The following is a 21,874-nucleotide window of genomic DNA, read 5'->3' as shown; positions in this document are numbered from 1 at the left end:
GCAAACAAAGTAATTAATGATCGGGATGTTTCATAAGCATCTTCCTACACAAAAATTAACTGCTGTATACTGGTGTAGCTTAGTGGCTGCTAGAGTCGAGGGGGTTTAGACGTGCTGACAGCGAGAAAACGACTCTACCCAAGATCTTCCTTTTATCAGCTTTTATAAGAACTGATGGAAAAGTGTGTGCGAACATCCATATGGCGAAATGATGGATGTAGCTTTGCATTAGCATTGGCAATTCTGGCCTATTTTCCCCGTCTCATATGTTCTTGGAAACTGATGAGGAGAAAGGAGAGAGAGTGTGAGATCTACCACATTTCTAGGCACATAGTATCAATCTGTCTGCCTTTTCCCTCCAGGCTTAATACTGTTTCTTGAGGTCACTGCTGAGCAGCAACACACTGTCACTTTTCAGATGAGATCACTTCTTTCTGCGAGTTGCTGAGCTATGAACTCCAAGCTAATCTGCAACCACTTCGTGTCTTACAGACACTTTCCCCTCCATGGGCTAAATCAGAGAAGACGATGGAATTCTCACATACATAGACACACTCTTTCCAACTGTTCCCTCCCACAAATAATCAAATAATTTTGCGGCACAAAGCTCCACAAAGACTATCATGACAAATCCGCAATGAACAAATTGAGCCAAGACTGTGTTCAAAACCTGCAGATGACTTTAAAGGGCTGGTTAAAGGCTCCGCAACCTCACAAGTCCCTTGTATGAGAATTTTTCATCTCGCTTTTTTCAGGGACACGTCATTTTATTAAACCATACCAATCATAACCAAGTGCTACAGAGTTTCAGTCAGAAGGCTACAGCATGGTTCTTTTTGTAATCAATTTTACCAAACAAAATAATAAACAAACAATAATTTTACAAAGTAGCTCTGCCTTATCTAATTCATGTCATAAAAGATCATTGAAAAGAATTTACATACTGCTTTGTATGGAAATTATAGACAAGCGCAACTGCACAGAATAAAGAAGAGCTCATTTTCCAAAAATCCTGGAGCAGCTTTACACCTCAAAGTGCAAAAATGCATAGTGAAATCTTGACCAAGGAGATTTCTAATTATACAAACATATGACCAAATGTATTTTTGGTAGTTGCTCAAGGTCTTTACCAAATGATCAGTGTCCTGATTTACTTGTTATAAGAAAAGAAGAAAAAAATTCCACTGCTCCAAAGCACTAGAATTATACTTTTACTGGTAACTGAAGCCTGTTCTTCTGTAAATGGCTAAATTCCTTTAAGATATTTTGACATTCTTTACTGATACGTAGCTTTTTTAAATAATAATTTCAATAATAACTGCATCTTGTGGAGAACCTTCTCTCTGCTCAGCATTAAAATGGAGAAGTTTGTGTGATTTACAGCCGTCTAACTAAAATCTCTGGGGAAAACATTTTACCCACCAGCAAGAAAGCCTTAATCAGATCCTAATCAAACATGGTACAAAACCAGATTGTCTGGTGTTGGTCAGACCCTAATGCTGACTATTGTCCTACTCCTATTCAAGGGTGCCAGCTGTAGATTACCTCTGTGTGAAACACTAAAACACAGTGTGATCATCGCATGGTATAAGAGAAGGTCACCAAAATGTCAGCGCTAGAAAGGCTAAAAAAAGCTAAATCTGGCAGGAACTAGTGCATGTTAATTCACTGAAGGCATGCTTACCCATCAGTTCTGGTTAATAAATTATAACCAAGTAATGAGAAAGAAAATACCACACAGCATTTTTTGCTCACACTATAAGAAATTTAAAAAAATCCACAGATCAGACCATTAGTGTCAAGTTTGTAAAATATAATTGAAATGCAACAAAGCAATCTAATGCTGGCTTGTGGTATGGTACTCTGAATCAAAAAAAATAAATAAAGTCCTTTGGCGGGAATCATTCTGGCATTACTTCCTCTCACGACATGAACAGTCTATCAGATGATTTGGAGTAAGTTTAAGAGACATCAAAGATCAGGGAAGGAGGCAGACAGTGAAAGAGGGAGAACGAAAGAGAAAAAAGGAGAGAGAGAGAGAGAGAGAGAGAGAGAGAGAGAGAGAGAGAGAGAGAGAGTGTGAGTGTGTGTGTGTGTGTGTGTGTGTGTGTGTGTGTGTGTGTGTGTGTGTGTGTCTGGGGGTTAAGAAAGAAGTGGGGAACAGGCCATTCAGAAGGTTGCAGGCTGCTTGCAATTACCACTTCCTTTCCATAAAGACTTTCAGATGTGCTCCTGCCATTGCCCAGGCTGCAGAAGAGTGAAGAGAGGCAGGGAGGAGTTGGAGGAGGAGAAGTGATCAGCACAAGCCACACAGCTACAGAGCTCAATTTACCCCACCTGAGCTTCAGCATAGTCAATGGCAATTTTATACTACAGGACTTTAAAAACACAAATAATAATTCTAGCATGCCAAGCACTTATGGACTTCATTAGAGGGGGTTAATTCCATCAACTTAAAATTAACATTTTTGGCAGGCGAGTCCTTACCCCGAGCATCTTACAGAAGTGGTTTACAGATTCCATCAAACACAAATCGTCCTGATGCTGGCACAAATATTTTCCTGAGATTCTGAACCATCAATCTTAAACCTTGCTGAAGATAAAGTTGTACAGTACAAAAAAAAAAAAAGTCCTGAAAATGCTAAAGTTTATACCGGACTCATGATCCTGTACCACAAGGAGCGCAAAGGAATATGTAAAAATGTGGAAAACCTCGATTTATTTCTAGGCAATAAATCTAAGAATGCCGAGCTGCCAAGGGAACATAAACCTCAACTGCATATATCGTCAGCTGGCAGGGTGGCTCTAAAGAGATATTGCAACAGCTTATTTCTCATCATCTTAACTCACAGGTCTTGTTTTTATTGACAGAGCAAGAGCCACCACACCTCCTGGGAATCTCTCCCTTGTCTCTCTCGCACTCTCTAAACAGCATGGAAAGAAAGGTGATAATGCACTGCTTGCTGGAAAAGGATGGGAAAAAGGGAAAGGAAGAAAAAAAACAAAAAAAAAAACCCCGGTGACCTAAAATAAAGAAAAGAAAGAGAACTGAGGTCAAAAGAAAGAAAACCAGGGGGTCAAAAGAGAGAAATTGACACACATGTAGACAGGGGGTTGTCAAAGTGAATGGTGTGATATTAGAAAACTAAGCGAGACGGTAATCCTCTCACCCCTGGATTTCCTCTGACCACTACAGCAATAAAGCCCCTAACACAAAAACACAAGCTAGCCAATATACAGCTCCCTCACAGGGCTGCTGCATTCCTATAGAGTGCACCCTTCAACCACGGTGACCATCTCTCTCACACCCACCCAAACACACACAAGCCAAAAAAAAAAAACAACACAATTAAAGAGGGATAGAGAAGTGACAAAAACAAAACAATTTTTTTCTAGAATGTTTATGTCTGGCAGACACAAACCCCTGGCAACACAGATATCAGTGCTTATTATCCTAAGAGTATAAAAGAGGGCTTAAGGAGAAAATCTTATTAAAGCCCTACTCCATGTGACAAACAAATCCTGAGCTCAATGCAGGACTCTGACTGAGACTGGCATTTCTCTGGATTTCCCCTCAGGCTGTCCCACAACCCCTACAGGATTCCCCCAGACAGACGGCCTGATGGTCCATCTTTAACCTTGCGCAGATGATGTGTGATGCTTGGATATCTAAGCGGCTTACCGGTTTCAAATTTATTCCAATCTACACCATGATTTGGAGACAGGATGCGTCAGTTTGGTCTAATTCCTGAAATTTAATTAACAGCTTTGCTGACCTCTATGAACAGTGCGAAATCACAATAAAATAAGCCTTGTTTTCTTATGCTAAAACGACTACCGACCGAACCAACTAAACATAAGAGATCAATTGTCATTACTCGTGTTCGTTGATGTAGAGTTCTGACAGCTCATGCCATGCTTCCTGGTCTCCCACAAACCTGCAAGACAAAGTGACAGTTAGGTTCTTCTGCAGACAAAAGCGGGGTTAAGGAAGGGCTCAGGGGCCAGCTCAATCAAAAGGCAAAGCCCCTTTTAATTAAAAAAGTGGAGGGGAAGGGGAGGAGAAAGCGGGGCCCAAATCCGCTTGTAAAACACTCACTGGTCCAGATATTCATTGAGCGCCCGAATGGCTTCGGTGCTCTTGCCCTGCGCTCGTAGAATAGCGATCTTGCGCTTCCTCGCTGCCTGCGGAGAGACATCAACAGAGGATTAGTGCTCTGAAGCTTCAAGTGCTTGACAGAGTGAGAAAAAGACAAGAACGTAAGCAAGGAGATGTGTAAATGATCAGGGTGCCCGCTGAAGTGACCTGCTGGAATGTGCACTTTCACCTCCCTCTCTGTGCTACATTCTGACCAGTCTTATTCACAGCACTCAAACAAACACGATGTTTCATTGTATTTTATTAATGATGATGATGAAGCTCCTTCCATGCTGATAATGGAGATACTCATAGACTTTGACATCATGTGCTTGCTACTTAGCAGTGGTGACCATTTATCCAGACCAGATAAGTGGTGACTCATCATGATTATGTGGAGAAAATAATATAGTAATCTAAAGCTCAAACCAGCATGAACCCAGAAGGTCCTTCAGCTCAGCTTGCAAAAGTCCCATATCACGTTCCCTTTTTAATTCAGAAGCGACCTTCTGGCGGATAAGACTCTCATCAATCTAAATCATAATGTATTGCGAATGCTTCGACTTTTCCAGAAGTTTATTTTTATATATATATATATATATATATATATATATATATATATATATATATATATATATATATATATATATATGCGCGCAAGTGCATGCTTCGACTTTTCCAGAAGTTTATTTTTATATATATATATATATATATATATATATATATATATATATATATATATATATATATATATATATATATATATGCGCGCGCAAGTGCAGCTTTAACCATAGAAGTGTGCAGTCTTGCCACATAGTTTATTTATGGACTGGCATTTGATAGAGTGGCTCTTCCTCTCTCCCACACTGCAGACCAAACCCTGTTGTGCAGGGCATGAGTCACATCTGAGTGGCCATAAATCTGAAACTGTTCCGACATCGTTCCCACTCCAAATCCACTTATCCATCACACAGGCAGGCACAGCCACCAGCTCTGCTGAGTGCACCCAGCTGAGACACAGCACTGACACACACATACACACACACACTTCAAAAGAACTTCATACAGCTACACAAACCCAAACTGAAACCTAATACCTAATTAGGCCATCAAAAAACAGACAGCAGCAGATGATCTATATGGAACACTGACATGTTGTTAGTACAACAAATCTGTGGGTTCCTGGTAATGTTGGCAATACATAAAGTTTTAATGAACTGAAAATATTTTTACAAAGAACAAAATGAGCCACTGTGCTGTATTTTAAACTTTTTCCTTCCAGAATGAGGGGAGACTGATTGGAGCATGTAAAGACATGTTAAACACATCACTCTCCCAGAGGTAGCAATTTCAAGAAGGCTGACCATATCATTGTCAGCACTCTTTCTTTCTGAATTAGCACTTGAAAGCCTTCACACTGAGGAGATGGGTGTTTATGGCTGTACTCCTGTTTCTACATGCCCACAGGCCGAAGGGATTACACAGCCATTTTCATCCTCACTTACGGAATACTACTTTATATGAATGAAAACAAAACTAGGGTTTTCAAATGTTGCTCTTGCACACGCTCCCTCTCTCACTCTCAAATATATATTTAAAACTTAACTGTCCACCTTAGCTACACTCCAGTCCATAATGTTTCTTTTAGCGGGAATTAAGGAATGAATTAAGGAATTAAAGAATGGATTTATGTTAATACAGTGCATAGGCAAAAGATTTATTGGAGAACACAATCTCCTGAACCAATGTCCCTGACGTCCATCAACTTTAGTGCTTTTTAATCACCACACGGATGAGAAGCGCCCACACATTATTGACAACCATCTAGATTTAGCTCTGAACAAACCCTAACATAGAAAACCTGAACTTGCAAATGATGCATCATTCTACAGAACTGTACGATTTAATATTACGGGAATTTGACCTCATATGATTTTCAGTTACTGTTCGAACGAGAGCACAGATGTTAAGCAATCTGGACCGTTACTCAATCCTTAAATGCTAGTTCAATTACATTAGAATGTACTGAAGTCATAACACCAAGCAATCAAGATGAGTGTGTAGAGAAGGGAACCAAAAGTAAACGGCATACATGAGCAATGGAGAATATTCTCTAGATCGTTGCTGTAGGTATTGGAACACAATAAATGGTGGAAGAGCTAACACATAGTTCTGACATATTTTAGACACCACCATGGCACAGAAGCCTTGAGCAATTCTTTGCTGATTCAACAGTTTTGGTTAATGGGTACCGCATCCATTCTACAGCCTATAATTACAACAGCTCAGTTTCCAATCTCAGCTCTGCATGTTGGGATGCCTCACAAGTCTTCAACCTAGTTGCCAATTTTCCTCCATTTTCTTGGATCGTCCTCTCCCTTCTCACATTCCACGATGAGAAAATAGTGTCCAGATAAGTCTAACCCAAACCAACAAAGACAGGTAGCCTGGATGAGGTCATCCACTCCCATACCACAACCTCTGCTGCCCATCTGCTAGCCAGAGTTTTGGATTGTGGGAAAAAAATATATAGCCTGGTGGACATCACAGATTTGTTCCATTCCCGCCCACAGGTTTGAGCACACTAAATCTGAAGGGAGGTGGCAGCTGCTTGGACATCAGGAAATAAGCTGATCCTATCACTGAACTTTGGGCTGGACTTTAGTTTGTCAGAAGAGTTCACGTCACCTGCTGATTAACACGACGTTTCCATAAGTGGGTGATTCTCGCCCAGCCCATTGCAGACATGAAGGACGGAAATAAGTTTTTTGCTCACGGGGAGAGTAAAACATGGCCCTATCCTAAGAGACCAAAGGATGAAAAAGATTTCTACCGAAGTATGGTAGAGTATGGACCAAAGGATGAAAAAGATTTCTACAAAAGTATGGTTGAATTCTCCAGGCAGAATGTGTTGATTATTTACTTTATAAAAGCTTTTCCATAAAAGTTTTTACCATAGAGTACAGCTACGATCATTCAAAACAAAGGGTTTATATTAAAATGACGATTCGAATATAGTACCTTTTTTGGGGTTTCAAGGATAATAATAAATGGAAAGATAAAAGTACAGATCAATAATTTGGCAAAGCAATTTAAGTAACATTTATGGAAGGAGTCTTCTGGGTCAGTGCTCAGTAAATTTTAAACACGGGAGAAAAGAATTTCAGGACAGAAGACTTTTGTCATGTTTAATTCAAGAGAAAATTAAGAGCGAGGTTGTTAAGGAAACAACCGTAATAACAGAAGCTATATTGTTCCACATTTAACTATAAATTAGGATACAAGTGGAATAAAACATTAAAAGCGCACACTTTTTATCGTAAAATAAGAATGATCGTGATAGCTGTTCTGCACTCAGCTTCACGCCACCTAGTCACTGATGATTTTGCTACAACAGCGACCCCCCATTAAGTTTTATTCCAAACATATGTGGTATTTTTTTGTTTTAAAGAATATTCACCTACATCTTTGGCAGAGGGGGAAAAAAAAAAAAAATCATCATTTGTGAATATTTGAGACTCATAAAAAAATAAAATAAATAAATAAATAAAAAAACTACTTTTAGTGCTTCTTAAGTGTTTTGCTTAACAGGTTTGATGCCATTATTATTATTATTTTTTGGTCAAGTTAGTCCCTGAGAAACCAGGTGACTGAGTAAGCCATTCTATTTCCCTCAATTGTTTTTAATTTCCTCTTTTTTATTATGCTTTTTTTACTATCAGTGTACAATAAATTAATATGATTTTAATAATTAAATTAAAAGAAAATACTAAAATATAATGAAAAAAGAATATGTAAATTATAAAAAAAAAGGAATATAATAAAATAGTATTGTCTTTTCTTGACCAGTGGGTCCATTTGAATTGCTTTAAAATGACGTTCCATTACTAGATTAATTCTTAAATAACAGCTAGAAACTTTTACAGAAATAAATCTTTTATCAGAATAAAAAATGTTTATAAATCCATTTAAAAATATATATATATTTTTTTTTTTAACCACATACTCTGGCTGTATCTATTTCCATGTAAATCTCCAAATGTTTTAATAATTACCCAACACCATATCTCCTTATTTTTATCAAGTCACGCATGGCTCAGAAAGACATGATGTCTTTAGAGAGTTGATTAGTAAATATGATGGTGTAATGCACATTACATCACCTGTAAAACTATGTGAATACAATAAAAACAGGTTTCCTTCAGGGAATGCATTATTTTAATGCCTTTAAATGTTTGCAGAGGTACCAAAAAAAAAGAAAAGCATACAAACGCCAGATTGAAGAGGGGAAAATAAGTTGACACTATCCATTTAGCATTAGTAAATCTCAAACTCCCGTTTGTTCAACGTGTTTGCAATTGAATCATGGGAATCAGAACAGTGTCTCGGTTGACTAGCCTGAAAAACAAACAAAAAGGTTCTGTTTTTAAATGGAGAAATAGTGATGGGGTCTCTGTGGGCCAAAATAAATACCAACTGAAAGGATATAATGGATGTGAGAGTGATCGAGAACAGGCAGTGAGCGAGTAGAGGAGGATGATAAAGTTGGAGAGTAAGAGAGAAATCACTGCTTGATGCACGTAAGGGTTTATTGACTGTCGGCAGCCTTGATGGGTCTGACACAGACTGACGCTTGGGTGTGGAATCCTCTCAATTAAGTCCAAAGACTTTGTGTCAGCTCAGAGAAAACGTTTAATATTTCATTGCAAGTCCATGTGTGAAAAATTGTGTTGCACTACTTCACGAGGGAGCCAAAACAAACAGATTCTTCAGAGAATCCATTAAACCATTTATTTTTTAATTGGCCACACGTTCTGTTAGAATAAACAGCAACAGCAATTAAGTGTTTGGTGATGGCAGGATAGGGTGATGTGACCGATTGGCAAAACATGGGCATACTTGGTTGCTGTATGTGAAATTAAATTCAGCATAAATCAAGTTTAAACAAAAAAAAGGATGATGTGACTAGTAATAAAATTCCTGCATATTCACTTATGTACAGAAAATGGTTGGTAAAAACTAGTAAGGACACCAGAGTTTGGCCTTAAATTTGATGGGGTGGAGCGAAATCAGTTAGCCGTGAGTGGTCCTGCAGTAATGTGTTAGTGAGACATTGGTTCTGTGGAAATCTAATCTTATCTACCCGTGGGGTTGGACATTTGTGCTTATTCAGACATATGGGCATTAGTAACATCAGATACTGATGTAGGTTGAAGAGGCCTGGGGGGGCTGTCAGCCTTCATAATCACCCCAAAGGTGTTCAGTAGGGGTAAGGTCAGAGCTTTATAGCAGGCTACTCAAGATCTTCCTCTCCAACCCATGTAAACTATATCTTTATGGAGCTCACCTTGTGTACAAAGGAATTGCCATGTTGGAACCGGCTTGGGTCTCCTAGTTTAAGTAAAAGTTTAATTCTCCTGCAATTAAAGACATCCTATACAATTGTGTACCTCCATCTTTGTAGTAACCGTTTAGAGAACAACCACATGTGACTGAAAATGTCAGGTGTCCCAATACTTTTGTTCAACGTATTATGTTAACTGAAGAGCACAATAATAAATCATGTAAACCACGAAGATTTCCATGTTCTGAAAGACTTCACATGAGCCACATGCTGGGGTTTTTATGCCAAGTCTCGAGGGTTCGCAGGGTTAAAGTTCAACTGGATGAACTTGTGCAAGGCAAAAAAGACAAAAACAAATTCTTCTAAGCACCCTGCATTCTCTTCCATTAAAGAGCAAATTTGATATGCAAAAAAAAAACAAAAAAAACTATTAAACCTGACCAGAATGTGGGGATTAAAGAGAGAGAGAACAAGGAATGTCTTGAAACCCATATTTGCATTTATTTATGAAGAAATGTGTATAATACTACGGAAAGAGAGCAGACACTCCCTTTCCCCCTTGCATATAGGGTGTGTGTGTGTGTGTGTGTGATAGATAGAGAAATCAAACATAGGAAAGATATCTTTACATTAAAGACATTTACCAAACATCACTAACGTAGAATAAAATTCAGCATGACTTGCACGGAATTTCACTCGATTTGACATGGAACACTAAGCACATCAGCCTGATCTTTATTTCTTTACTCACCGTATTAGTAGGATCGTCTTGCAGTATTGAATCGTACAACTTGTTGGCATCATCATACCTTTAAAAGTAAAAAAAATGGCGTCATAATTTGTTAGGCAGCAGAGGAATCAACAAAGCTCAAGGCAATCATTATCTTATATAAAGGGCAGCTCAAGTCCATGCACAGCACTAGCACAGATTAGGGGTATGTCTAAGGAAGGAAATAAACAGTTGTCTAGCTTGTCCTGAGTAGATCTCTGCATCTTAAAAATGAACTGCACAAATGAATACAAACATCTGAATCTGCAATAATTGCTAGAGCTTTTATCTGTATTTGCAAAGACTGTTGTACCTGTAAACAGACCGATTTACTTTAAAGAAGAAATAATAGTTGCTTGATATTTAGAAAAAAATGCACAGACAATATACACGCGTTGTTCACACTTATGAACACCTTTCGAGTCATACAGTTATCTTACCGGCCAACGATGTGGTAACAGCGCAGCAGCAAAAACAAAAATGTGATCAATTAAATTTTATTTATATAGCACTTTTTACAATATACATTGTCCCGAAGCAGCTTTGCAGAATTAAATAGATTACGAATAAAAAAAAAAGTCAGCGGCAACAGTGGCAGGGAAAAACTCAAAATCTAAAGAGAACCCATCGTCATGTGGGTGACCAAAAGGCCATTCATCGTTTGAGGTGGTATCAAAAAGTTTTTTTGAGACGAGCTCTGTTTAAAAGAAAGTACTAAAATAGTCCCCTTGCACAGCAATACAGCACTCCCAGCGTTCCTGCCACTTCTGGAATATGTCCTGGAAGTCTTCTTTTTCGAAGCATGTCGAGTACCTTCTGCTTTTCGAGAGCTTGACCTCTGCTTTGAGCTGGACCTTCGGCCTCTGATGAAGATGAAGTTTGCAAGAGCCAAATCTGGTGAGTAGGGTTAGTGGGAAGTGAGATCTTGTTGTTTCCAGCGAGAGACTCTTCTCGTGGGAGAAGACAGAGTGCACACCTGATCAGAATAGCAAGCGTGGTACCGCTTGTGGTCAGAATAGTACCAGTTGCACAGCTCCCAACGTACACAGGACAATGTCTCATTAAGGTCGGTGCTCCCTGTAATTGTGCGTGCAGCCTTGTGCTGCCATCTGTTACAAACCTAGTCTCGAAACTTTTAGATACTACCTCAAAAGTTCCATCGTGGTTGCGGTTATCAGCCGTTCAGGGATGGACATTTGAATGCCAAAAAATTTTTTCCATTGCAACTACATTTAAACATTATGGCTTAGGCTTAGTCCTAAGCCATTGTAGCAAAAAGAGCTGCAGGTTTTGGGGAAAAATGGAATGTTGCTATTATTGTGGTCAAAATTGCAATTGCGATATAATAAATGTTGAAATGTGTATTTGTAACAGTATAAAGGTTTTTAAAACTAAATTATTTACAAAATGAAAACATTTGCATTAAATAAAAAAAAATAAATAAAATATTCTCCAGCGTACAGCAGAATAAAATAAACAATATATACAAACATACATTTTCACAAAAATAAGTTATTTGGAACTTTTTAGCGAAACAAACAGGAAACGCCCAGCCACTGCCCAGTTTAATTATTTACCCGTTTTTCTGCTAAAGTTTAAGACACAGTACATGTAAAATACTTAATTTCATGCAATTTTGCAATCATTAAAATGTGTTTAACCTTTTTTTAATGGAAGACAGCTAATGATTTGCCTGGTGTGGGAGTGGAGCATTGTGGTGGGAGGGCAGAGCCATCGGGGGTGACAATAGGAACCTTGCCCAGGGTTCCAAGAGTCTAGAAACGGCCCTGTTTACGCAGGATGTAACAGACACCGGAGAGAGCGAGAGAGAGAGCGAGAAAGAGACCAGGCAGAGCTGACGGTGTGTATGGGGATGTGTGTGGGAAAGCAAAGGATGCCAGGTGAAGGTGCGCCAATCCGCGAGCGTGTCCAGGCGTGAGTACAAGAGAGTGGTGGTGCAAAAGTAAATGAAAGATAAAAGAAACCTCTGTCTGTTACAAATTTTTATATTGCTACATGATGTAGCAACTTTAATTTAGCAAATCCTGCACAGTTCCTGTCTCTGCTCAGTGTGATGTTAAAGCTAAAATATCCCCAAATAACAGAGGTAGCGTTTTTTTGGCTACCAGTTCAGTGTCGGTCTGCTCGGCCTTCATCTTCACCTGGTCTCCGAGCTGCACACTGGAAAGTCACGTGACCACACACGTCAAACGTGCACTGCCTAAACTGAGACCATATGGGTTTTTTTTTTTCTTTTTTTTCTTTTTAGCATCGTGGAAAATCTGCAAACTCTTCTTAGAAAGTATGTGTCCACACATGCACTTATTTATTTCAATAAATCGCAACATTTGGCATCATATAATAGAACAAGCTGATATCACGATTGCGATACGATTAATCATGCAGCACTAGTAGCAAACTATATAATTTACAGAGCATCTTCGTGGTTTTAAGTTTAGTCTTTCACAGTAACTTAATAAATATATTGAAAGCTCAAGCGGAAACATCAGCTCGGATCTTCGATTAAAGGTACGAGGTCAGGATGAATCAGGCAGGTTCGTAAAGAAGAAAACAATTAACAAGTGGTGGCATGGATGTTGATGCTAGATAATATAGGCTGATCTCCTGGAAATTTCACACACAGCAACCTTAGCAATCTTACACAGAATGGTGTGTAAAAACAAAAAGGCAATCCTGCAGGCTGAAGCACTGCTGAGGCAGATCTAAAGAGAATAATCACAGGGATCTAAAGATGATCCAAGATGAGCAGAATAGCATCACAACCTAAAAACATCAAATCTCGAGGTGGATGTGCTACAACCACAGATGTCCAACAAGGTTTCACTCCTGTCAACCAGGAACAGGCATCTAAATCTCAGCTGGTCCTTATCCAGTCTTCAACTGTTCAAGTTGAGTGAGCCTATGCCTATGACGGCCTGAGATTCGGATTCTTGGATGACAGGAATGTCTTAAGCTGATAAATGACCAAGCTTTATTGTGCTGTATATACTGAGATGCTTTTCTGCTCACTACAGTTGGACAGAATACTTATTCTGCTTTGATCTCTTTTTTCAACAAGGCATTTCTACTGATGCTCACAGATGTTGGTTTTCCACACCATTCTGTATAAACTCTAAAGTTCAAATCTTAAGTGAAACTGCACCAGTTTCTAAAATACTCAAATGCAGCCCACCTGGCACCAACAACCATGCCACAACGATCACATTTATTTTATTTTTTTGCATTCTCATGGTTGACATTAACTGAAGCTCTTGAACTGATTTTATGCATTGTGCTGCTACCACATGATATGATTAGATAACTGCATTATTGAGCAGGTGTTTCTAGTAAAGTGGATGGTGAGAATGACTCCTTATCGCAAATTACAATAATTTAATTACCAAAGGAGAGGAATACCAGAAAAATAAGCCTTGAGGGATAGTGCTAGAATTTGTGTTGTAAGAATGCAGGATGATAAATTTGTGATTGGAGAAAATAAAATAAAAAAACAGCAGGGGGAAAAAAAACAGCCTGTAGACCATGTCCTCATGATTAAGGTTTGATTTGTACTCACAGCTGCCAACAGAAGGGACTCTGGATCCTATTATCAGTGAACAGCTCCACTTCCACTCCACCTCTACCCTAACATCCACTTTATTACTGAACTGCACTCTGGCACGTCTAACAGCACAGCAATAAGCAAGCACGCCTCCACCACTTGGCTTTATTTATGTAGGGCTCAGGCATGTTGCGTGCGTTTGAACGTGTGCGTGTGTAAGCCTTAGTTTAGGCAGCAGGTCTGAAGGCAATTAGACCGAAATTTGCAGTTTATTTAATCTAACAGTGCAGAAGCGATCGGTCTCAATAAAACTGGGAGTGAGAAACAAGTCAATAGGGTGCGCAGACCAAAAGCTGATGACTCAAAATAGAAACATTAACATTGATTCTTATTTCTTCCCTACATGCTGAAACGAAAGACTCTAGTAAAACTAAGTTTTGGAATACTCTAGACTTCTAGAGTCGATTTTGATTTTTTCTAATGCACATAGAGCCTATGCAGCAAAAAAAATAAAAAATAAAGAGAAGGAAGGGAGGAGGGAGGATGAAACAAAACAGGGCCCTCGGAATAATAGCGAGACCCACCACTTCCTCCCTGGGAATTCCTCACATGAGCAAAACAACCACAAAACTACAAAATCCTGAAACTATCCTTCCCTCTCCCACTTAGTCAGTGGAATAGTGGCTCGCTAAATAAACAGCCTCCCGCCCTACCGCTAAACCTGAATCCTGATCAGACCCTCCAGACCCCAGCATACACTCAAGGACAAGCTTGCTAAATTTGGGTTTTAATTAATCTTACCTCTCTAGGGCCTCGAGCCGCATGCCCGCTAATCGCGTTACTCTGTGACTGTCTGGAAACTGCCTCTTCAGCTCCTGTAGGCAACTCTGTATAAAATATAAAAAGTGGCAGTGTGAGAAAGCACAGATGTACAAAAACAGAAAACGTGTGGGGTCGGGGTTGGATTATGGCAACGTGAAGATCGCACAATATTCACGGGTGATAAAGTCAGAATACCTGGTGTAGTTTAAGGGTTCCTAATAACCGGTTGCAAGAAAAAAAAACTTTCAGTCTTGCATTATGGGTACCCACAAGGATTTTCCTCTCTACACTCTTACTTCACACCTGGTAAGATTTCTTGATGCTTAACAAATCTAATGATTCCCTGAACAAAAAGGAAAGGTTATTCAACGGCTTGGCCATCAGTGTCATGATTATAATTCCTTTATCGTTGGATTTCAGAATAGTATCTCGTCTCCACATCCCATGAAGTGAATGCTGAGTCTGCTAAAAGTAACTCTGGTATACAGGCAGTATATATTTTTTATTTTTAAATGTTCACAAAATCCCTTAAATGAGTTTCAAAAAATGGAATCTGATGAATGTGCGTTTCAGTTGGAGACATGCAGAAAGTACAAGACAAAAAAAATTTCTCTCTCTTTTCTATAAAAAAGTTTTACATACAGCAATTAATGACACTTTTCATGTACATTTATTTATCAGCAAAAATAAGTGACTGAATAAATTTTACAATAATCTAAAATAACCCTATATGAAGTGCAACCAGTACTGTTCTGGCATGTTTTTATTTAGAAATTTTCTTTTAGAGTAAACAATTTCTTGTAGGTCTGCTTAATCTTTAAACTTTTACACTCATCAGCCAAAACATCAAACCTTGATGCTAAAATCTTGGTGTCAGAAAACACGGTGCACCTTCAGAGGTCTGGTGGAATTCCTGCCCCTCGACGAGTCACAGCTGGTTGGTAACACAAGGGGGAACTTCACAATATGAAGCAGATGGTTTTAATGCTCATCGAAGTACATTAATGTTATTTCACATTAATAAACTCAAACGTTCTCCAGTTTCCGTAACAGAAAGCAAGGCCACATGTTTAAAGAGGGGAAATCAAGTCAAGGCAACAGTACTGCGTGAACTTTCTAACGCGAGATGGCAGGAAGGGCAGGGCGTCCAGGGGATCAGTAAATATTGGAGAGTTCGAAATCTATACAAATGTCACTCATTCTAGATTCATGTCAACCGGTTCATCTCCTGTTTTTATTGAAAAGTGTGTGTGTGTGTGTGTGTGTGTGTGTGTGTGTGTGTGTGTGTGTGAGTGTGTGTGAGTGTGAGTGTGAGTGTGAGTGTGAGAGAGAGAGAGAGAGAGAGAGAGAGAGAGAGAGAGAGAGAGAGAGAGAGAGAAATGAAGACCCTTTATGGCAAATATTTAGTGAGAACACAGCAGCGAGTTTGGATGTTAAAATGTGGCGTTCCTAAATGGCAGCTCTGCGACTCTGTGCCAGTGTATGTTTGCTGGGCACAGAAGCAGCTCGGTGTGTGAGGGATGAGGTTTAGGCTTTGAGAGAATGAAGAAGAAAAACTCACCCAGGCCAAATCATCCCGACTGCAGTCCAGCGCTGCGATCATTACCTGCTCATAAATGATCCAAACTGCAAAGGACAGAGGGAAACACAGAACGACAACATTCAGTAAACTTTGTTTTGGGGTAGATACTAAAAAAAATAAACCATGTATCGGGCAACAAATCTGATGGAAAATGGATATACAAGACTTAACCTTAACCCCAATAGCTTTCTTGTTTCAATGTTGATGTATTCATGTTCTACCAAACAAAACAATGCTTCTGAGACAGTGAGGAGATTTGCATACAGAATGCTGTAACACAATTCCACACAACTCCAGTACTGTTCGTCCTGAATAAACATCCATGACCTTACCCCATTAGCACAATGGCACAGGAAGCTAAACTAAATAATTATCCACATCCCCATGTATTACAATAAAATACATTTTATGGAGCACAGAAGTGAAAAATATTTCTGCCATGACTCATAAGTTTTTATTTCACCAGTCTGAGATTCTTGAGGTATTTAGGAAGGTGCCCTGTTGCCAGAACATTAAAATACATTTCCTTGTGTTTCTACAAAGTGCTAATAAGTCACATGCGTTCGCAAAATGACCTTTTCACTTTCAACAATAAAAAAAAAAAAAAAAGGCTGATTAATGCGCTTGGCTAATGGAACCAATTAATGGAATTAATGCTCCATTTCAGTGCGTTTCACTGGCCGTGCGTACTTTATCAGCTGAAACCTGTTAATTGAGAAAGCGCAATAAAATCTTACTGAGCGAGAACAAAAGCAAAGTGCCAAAACAAACGCCTGCAGCTCCCCTCTGGCTTTTTTTTCCCTCTCTTTGGGTTTTTATGATTTCAAGTCTTGCTTTGATAATTACCATCTTGTTTCACAGCCAGTTGCAGAGCTGGTTTCAATAAAACCAGGCGGTGTTAAGTGTTTACCTCTTTCCTTAAATACTGTATGAATCATAATGACGGCAGCAGCCAAAACAGTTAAATAAAGCTCTCCATATGTGCAGCTCATCACACGGCCTTTGCTGTTTCCAAACGAACGCGTTTCGCATTTGAGTTGCGGAAAGATTCAAAGGTAACCGATAAAACAAAAACTGGATTTGGTAATTAAAAAATTTGTGAAGTTAAATGTATGTGAATCAGTAAGGAAGCACGAAAAAAATAATTTCCTTGTCGCATTCATTTACTGAAATTTTTCATGAGAGCGACACATTTTGGCGTATGTTCTCCGACTGCTTGTTTATCATGTCAGAAAACCTTCATAAGGGCTGAAAGTAACATATTCGTTAGTAAATGAAGGAAGAAAAAGACAAAAAAGTTATGATTACACTTTCACATAAGAAGCATATTGCAGATATTACGCATGTTATAAGGAATAAAATCTGAAAAGAAAATTCTACTCTTTATATTTACAAATTTCTGTTTACAAAATTCAATTCAGAATATTTACCATTTGTTACAGGATTCTGTTTATCTTATCTGAGATACGATCAGTACCATCTCTACTTATTAATTAAATACTTCTTATTTATTATTAATATTAAAGCCTATTAATAATTTTGGTAGCCTATAATTATCATCTGCATAGTGTTTTCAAAACTTTATATTTCAAAAACAGACCAAAATATTTTTTAATTTTTTCAATGAAATAGAGAACTGGTCATCCTGAATAAACATCCATGACCTTACCCCAAAATGCTTATACAAAAATGCTTCTATGCTTCGTTTAGCCCATTTAACTACATGGCGCATTGTGTTTCCCCACGGACCAATATTACTGATGCGCCATCTTATAAACTCTGGGGCGCTCTGGACAGGTAACAGAAGATGCTGCAGACTGAAAAATGGAGGAACCCAATGAGAGAGCTAAAGCTGCACTGAGGCTTTTTTCTGGAAGCCCGAGAACATCTGAGCACATTTCGGATTCTGAAGTGAAAACATGGTATCGCAAAAATCTAACTAAGACCTTTTAGCTTATAGTTGCATGTGAAAAACACAATATAAGCAGCACATTAAATATGATTAATCTAATAACATCATTCGCATCTTTGTAGTTGACTATGATATCACTTGTAACATCAGGGAGAAATGTTTCCATAATAAACCCCCATCACATCCACAGATATGGAACAGGAGGAGATGTAGAGAAACTGGGGGGCTGGAGTTTAAACTTACTGTCATCTCCAAGCTTTGACGAGTGTTCATTGATGAGTTCCTCGCCCACGTCCACTATTTGCTCACTGTTCCTGTAATTCTCCTCTCGCCACTTTCGCAGTTTGTCACGCATTTCTGCAAGATATGAAATCAAAAACTGTAGACTTTTACACTGATCATTACTTCAATTTATTACATTTTAGACTAAGAGAAAAGACATAGAATTAGACTATGTTTTCAGGTTTTAATTTACTTTACAAATGATGAAACTGAAAATCCATCAGTATGTCCAGGATCGTGTGCACATCCAGACCCCCCCCAATGCTGCTGCAAGTGTGACCAGAACAAAATTTACCTTCTGGACATTTTACTGCAAGACTTACACACAGCCTTGACTGGGTCAGTCGTGTCTGCTGCATAATCTCTCACTCAATTACCTCCTCTATGAGGCCAAGCTCTTTTATAGTCTCACTAAAGTACTGCTGAATGATTGATCTTTTGACTTTTCGGCTGTAAACCTTTTTTCCCCCCACATAGACGGCTTTTCAGTTTCTCAGTAATACAATATGATGCTGAGTTTTGTTTCTTAATAAAAGACTGGTACAACGCTTATTAACGATGACCACCTTGCTTTACTGACATTCCATAACATTACAAGCAACCACAAGTGCAAAAAAAAAAAACATCATGTTTGGTTCTTCAGTAAACAAAATAATAGTAAATTGGTTTGGTATGAGTAGAACAAAAATATTAACAGCATCACTATCATGGGTTATTAGAACCCATATGTAAACGGTTCCCTTATACAATTAAGCAGAAAATAACTAACACTAAAACACATGTATATCAAGCTTTGGCCTTTGTATGAATGGGCTATAAAACTGATCTATTTTTTATAAATCTGATTTAGTCATTTTAATATCAATAAGTATCTACAGGGCTGCTTATCGTAATTATATCTATGATTACTCTTATTTTCTGTGAGTTATCATCAGATTTTCAGAATGAATCAACACAAGGATTATATATGTTATATCACATTTCTAAACAAGGTTGCAAAGGCTGAACGTGTTAAAATTAGTAATGACTAACCGATCTCAATGTATCGACTGATACAATATACTGTTCCCACAATGACACCCACAGTGACAATGAGGTTTTGGACAAGTTGCGTCCCGTGATCATGTGTCCGAATTGGTTTATGGCGAGATCATGAATGTTCATTCGTTGACAAATTTTATTATTGATTATTAGCAAATTTTATCGATTGGTTGTTGCAGTCCTATTAAATCATTTAATTAATTGCGTTCCTTTAATCAGAAATGAAATAAAAGGTTACAGTTTCAATAAGCAGATCCCCCAACGTGTCTACATACACAAACTTTGCAGTTCCAATAATTTTTCAAACTGCACAGCGAATACGGGTGTCACGCGACAAAAGAACGAATGCCTCGGATAAGAGGACTCATAAGATTAACTATTCAATTCTGTTTCCTGTGTAATGCACTGCATAGCGTCTATGGGAGTCATTTTTGTGTAAAAAAAAAAACAAAAACACAAACGTCTTGGACTAGAAGAGTCGAGAGGTAAACTACTCAATTATGTTTCCTGTACATAACCTACAAAGATTTTGCGATGCTTTGCTCAAACACGTCCAGTGGAAAATAAACAAATCACTATGAGACTATTCATTATTCTGGGTCACAATAAACGCTTGTTTAAAATTAATTAATCGTTCATGAACGACCCATCACTATAACAAAGTTACCACTCTTGGCCCTTAACCCTCTGTGCCCCAGAGGCGTTGTATGCCTAACCCTGTGCTCTAACCCCAGTTTCCTGACATCGCTGGGATATGCAAAGAATGAACTTTACTGTGCTGTAATGTACAGGTGACAAGTAAAAGCCTCTTTAACTACTAACTCCAGCAACAATAGCCTTTATTTGTCACATATACATTACAGCACGGTGAAATTCGTTCTTTGCATATCCCAGCTTGCTCAGAGGCTGGGGTCAGAACGCAGGGGGTGTGGTCAGAACGCAGGGTCGGCCATGATACGGCGCCCCTGGAGCACAGAGGATTAAGGGCCTTGCTCAAGGGCCCAAAAGTGGCAGCTTGGCGATACCGGGGCTTGAACCCACGACCATCTGATTAGTAACCCAGCACCTTAACCACTGAGCTACCACTCCAAACAGACCGTCATGTGTTTGACTTTGTGCAATCTAATAATATGTAACGCTGGTTTCTTTTTTTAAACCTTCGCTACTGTTGCGTATGTTTCGAAGTTAAATAAATGAAAAACATCGCGTTCATTTAAACCCGGAGAGCTAGCTCGCATCATAAACACTTAAGTAAGGAGAGAGCAAAGCTCACTACAGTGCTGTAACGGACAGGACAGCGCTCTTTATCCTGAACATACGGTTCTTCACACAAATCTTAAAGAACCCAACGTAGTTCTTGTAACAATATCAGGATTCGTTACGCGGTCAGCATACATTTAAGTAGCGTGTTAGGCAGTTATTTAGCACTCTGCTAGCTAGCTAGCTATTAGCACGCTAGCGTTTACCGCTCATTTGACCAACTAACGTTAACTAAATATAGTAACGACACACCTGTATATATCAGATTTTGTAAATACGTTTTACATTCGTTCAGGTCACGTATAAAAGTTATATCGACAAAGTCAATACAATTCAAATAAAAGCAATTTACCTTCCCAAGTAACATCGTACAGCTCCGAGACCGACGCCATTTTTACTGTGACCGGTATGATCACTGGCGCACAACTATGACGTCATCCTGGCGTGCTAAAGATGTAGCTGAAGTTAGAATAATTATCCAGAAATGAATTAATAATTGATTCTTGAGAATATTTAATGTGGTATTAAAAGAAACGTTATGGATGTTTGATTTTTTTCTGTAATTATTTATGTCAAATATTATTGTATATTAATATATAATAAAACTATCTAATTCCATTACTAAGCTGCCATGTTGCCTTCTATAAACCGATCACGTTATTAATTCACATATGAAGGTACATTAGTATATTCATATATATATATATATATATATATATATATATATATATATATATATATATATATATATATATATATATATATATATATATTCATATATAGTATATAGTATATTAAATATATATTCAAATGCGTTATTTCGATTGACCAGATAATGCACCTATATGCAACTTTAAAAATACTGCAATGCAACTATAAAAATACTGATATGATTTGTAGTCTTAGACAAGATGTCTGCTGGGATCCTGAAGCTGGGTACAGTCTACTTACTTTAATGTGCTGTTTGAAATGACAGCTCAGAAAAAAAATTGCACCCTAAATACAATTCCAGAATCTCATGGAAATGATTGGAAACTTGTGCAAAATGTTTGGAAAAAGGAAAAGCTAGAGAAACTTTTATTTTCCTTTTGAACAGTGGTGCACATATTTTTGATTGGTACGCATTACACAGTCATTTAAACAGCGACAGCAAAGCAAACAGAAA

The 21,874-nt window shown here is 38.4% G+C and overlaps 1 protein-coding gene across 1 annotated transcript in view; it reads right to left on the bottom strand.

Annotated features, from left to right (window-relative positions):
* Positions 1-21,173, bottom strand: part of emc2 (ER membrane protein complex subunit 2) — a 28,034-nt gene extending 6,861 nt beyond the window's left edge. Inside the window, exons 1-7 of the mRNA XM_083548673.1 lie at positions 21,062-21,173; positions 18,370-18,483; positions 16,194-16,258; positions 14,612-14,697; positions 10,234-10,291; positions 4,100-4,185; positions 3,879-3,938 (exon numbers count right to left, since the gene is read on the bottom strand). Coding sequence (XP_083404799.1) covers positions 3,879-3,938; positions 4,100-4,185; positions 10,234-10,291; positions 14,612-14,697; positions 16,194-16,258; positions 18,370-18,483; positions 21,062-21,101 — 509 coding nt within the window. The 5' untranslated portion in view covers positions 21,102-21,173. The remainder of the gene's footprint in view (positions 1-3,878; positions 3,939-4,099; positions 4,186-10,233; positions 10,292-14,611; positions 14,698-16,193; positions 16,259-18,369; positions 18,484-21,061) is intronic.
* Positions 21,174-21,874: the final 701 nt, after the last annotated feature.

The sequence above is a fragment of the Silurus aristotelis genome (genome assembly GCF_946808225.1).
Source record: "Silurus aristotelis genome assembly, chromosome: 1".
NCBI classification, from domain to species: domain Eukaryota; kingdom Metazoa; phylum Chordata; class Actinopteri; order Siluriformes; family Siluridae; genus Silurus; species Silurus aristotelis.
The sequence above is the reverse complement of the archived record's forward strand: the minus strand, read 5'-3'. Positions and strand labels throughout refer to the sequence as shown.